Here is a 9,042-nt window from a genome sequence, read left to right on the forward strand (position 1 = left end):
GCACTTTAATACTTGTTCGCTCTATTTGATTAGTACCGATTAGAAAATGTTCTTATCACTACATTGTAATAAAACTGCGCACAATAAATTATATTACGTATAGGCGATTCTTTGTAACATTTTTATAGAACATCATTGATTTCTGCAGTACATAATCAAAATTTGAAATTGATTACATCAGCTGGAAATGGTACAAGTGTTCTATAGTTCTCAGCGTGACCTTTAATTGAATCGCAGAACAGAACGGTAAGAACCATGGCGGCGGTCCTGTTGGCGAGATTGTACTTTCGCTGTCTCGTACGATTTTCCGACCGAGAGTATAAGCGCTGAAGGAATAACTCTGTGGAAATTGAAGCAGACAGAAAAATGGTACGTGATTTGTTACGAACAATAACTGTCCTTCCATTGTCATCACGAAAGAACATACATATGTCAACATAACCTTAGTCATAGTTTTTGGACAAAGCAAAATGATAAACTATCTTTATTATCTTATTTATCATAATTCAATGTTGATAGAGTCACTCCGGGGAATCCAGCGAGTCCGATGACGGCGGAGATGACCAAGAAGGGTCTTCCTTCCCGGAACGAAACATCGAGGATGCTTTAACATCTTTCAGGGAACAGTGGCAACGTGAATTAGAAATGTCGCCGAAACGCGATCGGCCGAAGACCCAGTCAACCAAACCGGTTAAACTTGACGTTTCTAACGACGAAGAATCTATCGAGAACAAGGTATGCAACAACAGTAATCACTGATTAATTATCATAGTTACATTTAATATTGAGGAGTAAATATTTCAGGCAAAACACTTATTTTTGAAAGGAATCGAATATGAGGAAAGAAGAAAATTCTATGAAGCAATTCAATTTTATAAACGTGCGGTATTATTAGTTCCTGATATTGAATTTCGCCTATATGAATCGACTAAACTGAAGTCGAACGACGATCATCAAGAAGGGTTCGAAGAAGATATAAAACGAATCGATGATAATACTGAAAATTGTAATGAAGAAATCGAGGAAGAAAGCGATTTAGTCGTCAAATTATCTAAAATTGTAAATCACAATAAATGTGTTTGTTTCCCGAAATTCGAGCAGAATGTGAGTACTGAAGCATCGTGAAATAACTTATAAATGTTATACATTATTCGTGTCGAATGTCGTAATAAACGTTTCAGGACATTCCTTATTTCAGACAACACATATTTCTGCCTTGCCTATGGAAATAGTACTGTACATTCTAAGATGGGTTGTATCTTCAGAGCTTGACTTAAGGTCTCTCGAAATGTGCTCCAGGGTATGCCGTGGATTTTACATATCTGCAAGAGATACGGAGATCTGGAGACTTGCCTGTGTTAGGTAGATCGTCAGAACACCTTCATTTAATTTTTATATCGATTGAATAATTACACAGTGACTAAATTGTGCAGAGTATGGGGTGTAAATTGTGGATCCTATGCTCCAGAGTATCAATCGTGGAGAGATATGTATTTAAATCGGTCTAGATTAAGATACAATGGTTGTTATATTAGTAAAACCAGTTACATTCGCGACGGTGAAAATAGTTTCCAAGATCAATTTTACAGACCTTGGCATCTGGTGGAATACTTCAGGTACCTGAGGTATGCAGTAATTTAATACAATAAATCAATCGATATAAGAAAATACCATTCCCTACAATATTTTCTTATCACAGATTTTTTCCCGAGGGAAGAGTTTTGATGCTAACTTCAACCGACGAGGCCCAGAGCTGTGTGAACTCTTTAAAACATCGTACTCCACGAAATCCATCGGTTCTTATTGGTCATTACAGATTGCACGATAATTATGTTACTTTAGTGCTTAAGAAACAGGAAGTAAAAGGAATTACCTCATATAGAAAGAAGAAAAAAGATGCAATTCATGATAGTGGGGAACAAACATTTCACATCGTAAGTAAGAAGTAATTCGTAAATAATTTTTTATTATATTGAAAGTAACACTTGAATGGTTTATAGGAATATGAGATTCAGGACCATCACAGACGATTAAATTCGCAGTTGAAATGGCTGAGTTATACTATATTTACCAAATATAGAAATGGTCACGAGGCAAAAAATTGTCTGAAGGAACCCTCTGTAAGGGAATGGCGGGTATCGGCTATCGGCGGGCGGTATCCACCACTTAAATTTAGCAGAGTCAAAAGTTACACCCAAGAAAGTGAAGCTCCTCTACAATAACGTTAAAAATTAATTATTTGGATTAAAAGTACAACGTAACGGAACTGAAATTTAAGAGAAGACTAAATTCTTCAACAACTTTACAAACTTATATAAATCATCGATGTACCTTGGAGTTACATTCATCTGCTTATAAAAATGTAATATAAAAACGTAGAAATGAAGGTAGCATTTAATTTTTGATTCATTATCGAAATAATTTTTACTAATTTATTATACGTATATGTACAGTTTTCTCTTAAATTCTATAACTACATTAGTTTTAAAAAACATATACATATATGTATATGAATGATTCACAGATTTAATATATTGTTATATTATGCACTTGGATGGTGCCTTATGTATATGCTTTTAAAATAGGTGCTTGTGTTATAAAAACATTGTTTTATTTTTTATTTGTTTCTTGTTCACCGAATTTTCGATAGAAATAAAGTTGGATACAAATAGTTTCAACGCAATAGGTTTATTGACGATTAACTCTGGTCAGTTTATGTACAAATACATAAGCTATTGAAGCATGCAATTTGTATGAACGATTAGACCCGCAAGAACACAGTTGTACCCAATACGCTACAAGAAAAATATATTTATCTACCACTCACGTTATCTGTTAGTCATTTTATATTATTTAAACTTGGAGACGTTCTTGCGGCTCCGGTCTTTCTCAATTTCACATCATAACACATGTGTGTATTTAATTTAAGTATATGGGTGAAACAAAAATATGATTACTACATATTAACCAGATTTATACTGTTTATTATTTAATTATGAGATCTATCGATTGTGAATCACAGATCAAATTATGCTTCTGTAATGTACGTATGTAATTTCAAATAGAAATCAATTGATCATAACTTCTATTTTCCGACATTAACATTTGGGCAATGATCTTATGTATAAAGAATCGAAGAGTCGGTTACGGAATTAAAGAAATTCCGATATTTTGAGATAGCTTTATTCGTCTACGCCTACATAAATGGCGTCGACATTGCGAAACGATGCGTACGCCGGAACTAGTCTCCGAGAACGCATCTTGCATATTGCTGCGAATCTTGAATTCTTATAATTACAATAATAAATGTATTTTTGATGTGCTTATTCCAGTTTTATAAAAAAAGCCATCCCCTGAATCATCGACACGAAGACTGATTGCCATTGGAAGTCATATGTTTTATTTCCCGTGATATGACAAATTAATTTAATTTTTGTACTCGTTCTTGTACTTAAACTGTTCCACACGTGTCTCTTTATTACCCTTAATTAAGTTTTGTTCCGCGTTTTACATTTTTCATCGTCTCTGATTTACACATTTCATTAAACAAAGTATGTACCTACATAAGTGATTAGCTGTTGACGTAGGCTCGATTTATCACAGACTTCATTAAAAAGTATCCACGCACCCAACTCCATCACAATTCATCGTGCTTCAAGTGAAGAGATTCTGTCCTGTTGCACGGAGAAGAGCCACACATCCATGAGAGGTCCTCCAGAGTCGCGGCGTGCATCGAGCAAACCGCTAATACAACCAACACGTGCATCAAATTGTGAGAATTCAATACCAGATCCAGTTTACCCGGTATCCACTTTTCTGGTATACGCATAGCACCGATGGTCGCTCCCACGACAGCTATAAGGTCCTGAAGAATTTTAAATTGAACATAGAAATAGATTCTTTGATTTAAAAATTTATCATCGTTAATTAAAAATGGTTGCTCGTATGGAATTCCTATAAAAATATAGAAACTCATATAATGTTCACCTGGAGTACGATGTGAAGCAATGCACTCGGTGAACCACCTCCAATACCGAAACATCGTAGAGTCATCACTAACATTCTCATGAGGAAAGGGGGTGCGAAACATAGTCTCCTCTCCCAAGGAGATTGAGCACTCATTGCCTACGAAATCGTATTTAAAATTTACGAGAATTCAGAATAAATGAGGCACGTAATATAACTTACATTGAGAAGTCCCCAAATACAAAGAAACCAGTAGATAAAAATACAGCAGTACCAATAAGTGTCTGGCAGACAATGAACAGTTGCTGCCATCATAGGTATTGCTCCTAATAAAATAAAAATTAATACTAACATTGTTCATTATTGTACCACAGCCACAATAGTAGTAATGTGTCTATAGTTACCAAAACTTTGGCACAGCCAGATACCGATCATGTCTAATTTTAATAAAAATCTATAGAAGACTTCGTCGTAGTTTAAATTCATAAAAAGATGATAGATAAAGGAACCGATCCACGGACTAACGGCGCCTATTAAGTGGCACCAAGATAAAATCGCTAAGAGAGTACCCTTGGTGTTCCATGGAAGAAGTTGAGGAATGGTCATTAACATGTACAGAATAGCAAGTCCTGCAAAATACATTATGAAGAGATCAATTACAACTAAAGAAAAATCATCAGTTTTATATGATATGAGACGTTTATATATATTGCATGCGTCATGGTACGAGTCTCTTCCTGTTAATTTTTAATTAGATATTAATAAACTCATCTTTGATGATGGATGTAATGTGACATTTTTGTTCTACTACATCCTACATGAATATAAAAGTTACTGCCATAAATTATTAAAAATCGATCGTTCGGATTGTTAAAGATTTATAAAACTCTGCTTATGAATAGTTAAATGAAATGCATGCTGTGAAATGATCGCTATCAATGTCATATATTATTAGTGTTAATAATAGATCACGATAAAACAATGTGCGGCTTCGTTGATCGATTCTGTTAACATTTTATATTATTTAAACTTGGAGACGTTCTTGCGGCTCCGGTCTTTCTCAATTTCACATCATAACACATGTGTGTATTTAATTTAAGTATATGGGTGAAACAAAAATATGATTACTACATATTAACCAGATTTATACTGTTTATTATTTAATTATGAGATCTATCGATTGTGAATCACAGATCAAATTATGCTTCTGTAATGTACGTATGTAATTTCAAATAGAAATCAATTGATCATAACTTCTATTTTCCGACATTAACATTTGGGCAATGATCTTATGTATAAAGAATCGAAGAGTCGGTTACGGAATTAAAGAAATTCCGATATTTTGAGATAGCTTTATTCGTCTACGCCTACATAAATGGCGTCGACATTGCGAAACGATGCGTACGCCGGAACTAGTCTCCGAGAACGCATCTTGCATATTGCTGCGAATCTTGAATTCTTATAATTACAATAATAAATGTATTTTTGATGTGCTTATTCCAGTTTTATAAAAAAAGCCATCCCCTGAATCATCGACACGAAGACTGATTGCCATTGGAAGTCATATGTTTTATTTCCCGTGATATGACAAATTAATTTAATTTTTGTACTCGTTCTTGTACTTAAACTGTTCCACACGTGTCTCTTTATTACCCTTAATTAAGTTTTGTTCCGCGTTTTACATTTTTCATCGTCTCTGATTTACACATTTCATTAAACAAAGTATGTACCTACATAAGTGATTAGCTGTTGACGTAGGCTCGATTTATCACAGACTTCATTAAAAAGTATCCACGCACCCAACTCCATCACAATTCATCGTGCTTCAAGTGAAGAGATTCTGTCCTGTTGCACGGAGAAGAGCCACACATCCATGAGAGGTCCTCCAGAGTCGCGGCGTGCATCGAGCAAACCGCTAATACAACCAACACGTGCATCAAATTGTGAGAATTCAATACCAGATCCAGTTTACCCGGTATCCACTTTTCTGGTATACGCATAGCACCGATGGTCGCTCCCACGACAGCTATAAGGTCCTGAAGAATTTTAAATTGAACATAGAAATAGATTCTTTGATTTAAAAATTTATCATCGTTAATTAAAAATGGTTGCTCGTATGGAATTCCTATAAAAATATAGAAACTCATATAATGTTCACCTGGAGTACGATGTGAAGCAATGCACTCGGTGAACCACCTCCAATACCGAAACATCGTAGAGTCATCACTAACATTCTCATGAGGAAAGGGGGTGCGAAACATAGTCTCCTCTCCCAAGGAGATTGAGCACTCATTGCCTACGAAATCGTATTTAAAATTTACGAGAATTCAGAATAAATGAGGCACGTAATATAACTTACATTGAGAAGTCCCCAAATACAAAGAAACCAGTAGATAAAAATACAGCAGTACCAATAAGTGTCTGGCAGACAATGAACAGTTGCTGCCATCATAGGTATTGCTCCTAATAAAATAAAAATTAATACTAACATTGTTCATTATTGTACCACAGCCACAATAGTAGTAATGTGTCTATAGTTACCAAAACTTTGGCACAGCCAGATACCGATCATGTCTAATTTTAATAAAAATCTATAGAAGACTTCGTCGTAGTTTAAATTCATAAAAAGATGATAGATAAAGGAACCGATCCACGGACTAACGGCGCCTATTAAGTGGCACCAAGATAAAATCGCTAAGAGAGTACCCTTGGTGTTCCATGGAAGAAGTTGAGGAATGGTCATTAACATGTACAGAATAGCAAGTCCTGCAAAATACATTATGAAGAGATCAATTACAACTAAAGAAAAATCATCAGTTTTATATGATATGAGACGTTTATATATATTGCATGCGTCATGGTACGAGTCTCTTCCTGTTAATTTTTAATTAGATATTAATAAACTCATCTTTGATGATGGATGTAATGTGACATTTTTGTTCTACTACATCCTACATGAATATAAAAGTTACTGCCATAAATTATTAAAAATCGATCGTTCGGATTGTTAAAGATTTATAAAACTCTGCTTATGAATAGTTAAATGAAATGCATGCTGTGAAATGATCGCTATCAATGTCATATATTATTAGTGTTAATAATAGATCACGATAAAACAATGTGCGGCTTCGTTGATCGATTCTGTTATCCCGCAATGCGCGCCGCCGCCGCCGATAGAAATATAATGATTTCTCACATATAAGTCGACCTTGGAATTATCCAACTCAAGGGTAATCCTGTTTTCCACTTAATTGAATCACGACAGCTGCGACTCTCCCTTTCTTTTTATCATCTTCGGGCAATCCTTTAAGATGATTATGTTCAAAAATCGATACGCGCACGAAAATTTTCACACAATTCATGTAAAACACAACTGGTACCGCAATATGCATCGTCGTTAAATAATTTTTCCAATGTTTACAACTAACAATCAGTTACTGAATGATAGTATTCTTTTAAAATCAGCTTATCAGACAATTAGAAATTCGCTACGATAAGTTGTAAACTCATCGCGATACGATAGTAGTAAAATCCAGTTCGAATCATGATTCTAAATAACTCGCCCTCAGAAACTCACCATGTGTCACAATATTAACAGTCTCGTTGTGGACGTAGAATAGGCTGCCAAGGCACTGGCCGACAGTCATGACCGGTCTGTAGCCAGTGCGGATGTGAGGATTGAACTGCAGGTGTCTTGGCATGTCATCCCATCGTCGCAGCAGACGTATCTTCGGTTTCTCACGTTGCGACGAGTCCTCGTGCATCCTCTCGTTCCCGACGTCCTGGCGACCGAACAGATTCGTGTTGTTACTGGTGTCTCGAAGCGGTGGGTCTGCCGCCCCCGCATGATGCCCGTCGTTCCGAAGCGACGTCGTGCAAACGAGACGATCTCGTTAAAAATGTTCGTATCGCACGCACACACGCGAAACGGAGTGCCACCTCCGGGAACAAGCGTCTCCGACGTCGGCGATGTTACTGCATCAGTTTCGATACTCGATGCTATCCGACCACCACCATCCGTGGTTCCGGCCTCTCTGACGGTGTCGTTACCACGGAAACCGCATCGATCCTCTTTATTACCAGAGGGAATGCACCTCGCGAATACACGCAAACAGTCTCCGCGGACTCAGATGCACTGTTCCATCCTCATCATCGGTGCGCTCGCTCCTATCGCAGGCCTATATCGTTTGCAATTCGCAGAATCGCGTTGTCGCGGACATGAAGGCTTATAGAATGCTAACGCTAAATGCAAGCAGTATGATTCTTAGAAAGTTCACGCGAGAAGATAACAAAAATGATTTTAGTTTGGGAGTGTACGTATTGTATAATTAAAATTGAGTTTGATGAATTACATTATTAGTACAACAGAAAACAATAATTAAGAGGAAGATGCAGTCCTTTATTTTGTAGATGGAAGTAATCTGAAAATAATTGCAATTCGTATGTCTTGAATTCCCTAAGAGATTCGCAGTACTATTCGCCAAATTTCTCTCTTGTACTCATCTGCTCACTCGAGTGCCTTTTGTAGCCTCGTTTGGGTAATTTAGGAAATGTATAAGCCTTTATATTTATAGGTATGATTAACTGAAAATACACGCGCTATTTTGTTTATTTAATCTATTGCTAACCTTTAGTTCCATTACGATCCGTCCTACTTCGAATTTCCCGAATTTCTTTCGTTAAGACATAGTTATGTACACTTTAGAGCACTTTACAAGTTGTCATTATATTTCGTCGAAGCCATAGAAATAAATTTAGAGATCGTAAAGATTCAATCATCTTCCTCGTTATTTCATTTTAAAAGATGTTAGAAGAGCACGATCGTACTATATTTATCAGGTTCATATTTGGATATCGGTTTTTGCCTTGAAACTTAAATTTACGGACCGCATACGACGAACAATATTTTTAGCCCGTTCATCAGATCGGGCTTCAGATAAGATGTAGATCTTGAGTTACGGCCAATGTCAAAACGATCTGAATACCGTGTAAATCGAAAATTACTATGCGATACTCATTGACTCTTGATTGTTCCCGGAGCGATTGCCTTTTTCTCGCCGAACGTCATTCACTGTC

At 36.3% G+C, this 9,042-nt stretch overlaps 3 protein-coding genes across 3 annotated transcripts; 1 reads left to right on the forward strand and 2 right to left on the reverse strand.

The window, feature by feature from the left end:
• The first annotated feature begins 221 nt into the window (after nt 1-221).
• Nucleotides 222-2,553, forward strand: LOC108626885 (F-box only protein 9). The gene is made up of 7 exons (XM_018027821.2): nt 222-369; nt 520-735; nt 805-1,104; nt 1,199-1,362; nt 1,434-1,625; nt 1,700-1,934; nt 2,001-2,553. The coding sequence occupies exons 1-7, from the start codon at nt 367-369 to the stop codon at nt 2,220-2,222; spliced, it is 1,332 nt and encodes a 443-aa protein (XP_017883310.1). The 5' UTR covers nt 222-366; the 3' UTR covers nt 2,223-2,553.
• Nucleotides 2,554-2,669: 116 nt separating this feature from the next.
• Nucleotides 2,670-4,969, reverse strand: LOC108626887 (progestin and adipoQ receptor family member 4). The gene is made up of 4 exons (XM_018027823.2): nt 4,371-4,969; nt 4,189-4,292; nt 3,988-4,125; nt 2,670-3,865 (listed from the first exon to the last, which is right to left on the reverse strand). Exons 1-4 carry the CDS (start codon nt 4,606-4,608, stop codon nt 3,638-3,640), a joined length of 708 nt encoding a protein of 235 aa, XP_017883312.1. The 5' UTR covers nt 4,609-4,969; the 3' UTR covers nt 2,670-3,637.
• Nucleotides 4,970-5,100: 131 nt separating this feature from the next.
• LOC108626886 (progestin and adipoQ receptor family member 4-like) lies at nt 5,101-7,730 on the reverse strand. Its single transcript, XM_018027822.2, has 5 exons — nt 7,544-7,730; nt 6,508-6,732; nt 6,326-6,429; nt 6,125-6,262; nt 5,101-6,002 (listed from the first exon to the last, which is right to left on the reverse strand). The coding sequence occupies exons 1-5, from the start codon at nt 7,728-7,730 to the stop codon at nt 5,775-5,777; spliced, it is 882 nt and encodes a 293-aa protein (XP_017883311.1). The 3' UTR covers nt 5,101-5,774.
• Nucleotides 7,731-9,042: the final 1,312 nt, after the last annotated feature.

The sequence above is a fragment of the Ceratina calcarata genome, unplaced genomic scaffold, assembly GCF_001652005.2.
Source record: "Ceratina calcarata isolate Rehan_Ccalc_2016 unplaced genomic scaffold, ASM165200v1 scaffold431, whole genome shotgun sequence".
Lineage (NCBI taxonomy): Eukaryota > Metazoa > Arthropoda > Insecta > Hymenoptera > Apidae > Ceratina > Ceratina calcarata.

Excerpts from the sequence above, each read along its gene's own strand:
- LOC108626887 (XM_018027823.2), bottom strand. The coding sequence starts at position 4,608 with ATGTATTTTGCAGGACTTGCTATTCTGTACATGTTAATGACCATTCCT. Across the intron at positions 4,293-4,370 it reads CTGGCTGTGCCAAAGTTTTG|GAGCAATACCTATGATGGCA; the intron begins GTAACTATAGAC and ends TTATTTTATTAG. Across the intron at positions 3,866-3,987 it reads TGCTTCACATCGTACTCCAG|GACCTTATAGCTGTCGTGGG; the intron begins GTGAACATTATA and ends AAAATTCTTCAG.
- LOC108626886 (XM_018027822.2), bottom strand. The coding sequence starts at position 7,730 with ATGCACGAGGACTCGTCGCAACGTGAGAAACCGAAGATACGTCTGCTG. Across the intron at positions 6,263-6,325 it reads GTATTTGGGGACTTCTCAAT|GCAATGAGTGCTCAATCTCC; the intron begins GTAAGTTATATT and ends ACGATTTCGTAG. Across the intron at positions 6,003-6,124 it reads TGCTTCACATCGTACTCCAG|GACCTTATAGCTGTCGTGGG; the intron begins GTGAACATTATA and ends AAAATTCTTCAG.
- LOC108626885 (XM_018027821.2), top strand. Across the intron at positions 1,363-1,433 it reads TGGAGACTTGCCTGTGTTAG|AGTATGGGGTGTAAATTGTG; the intron begins GTAGATCGTCAG and ends TAAATTGTGCAG. Across the intron at positions 1,935-2,000 it reads GGGAACAAACATTTCACATC|GAATATGAGATTCAGGACCA; the intron begins GTAAGTAAGAAG and ends AATGGTTTATAG.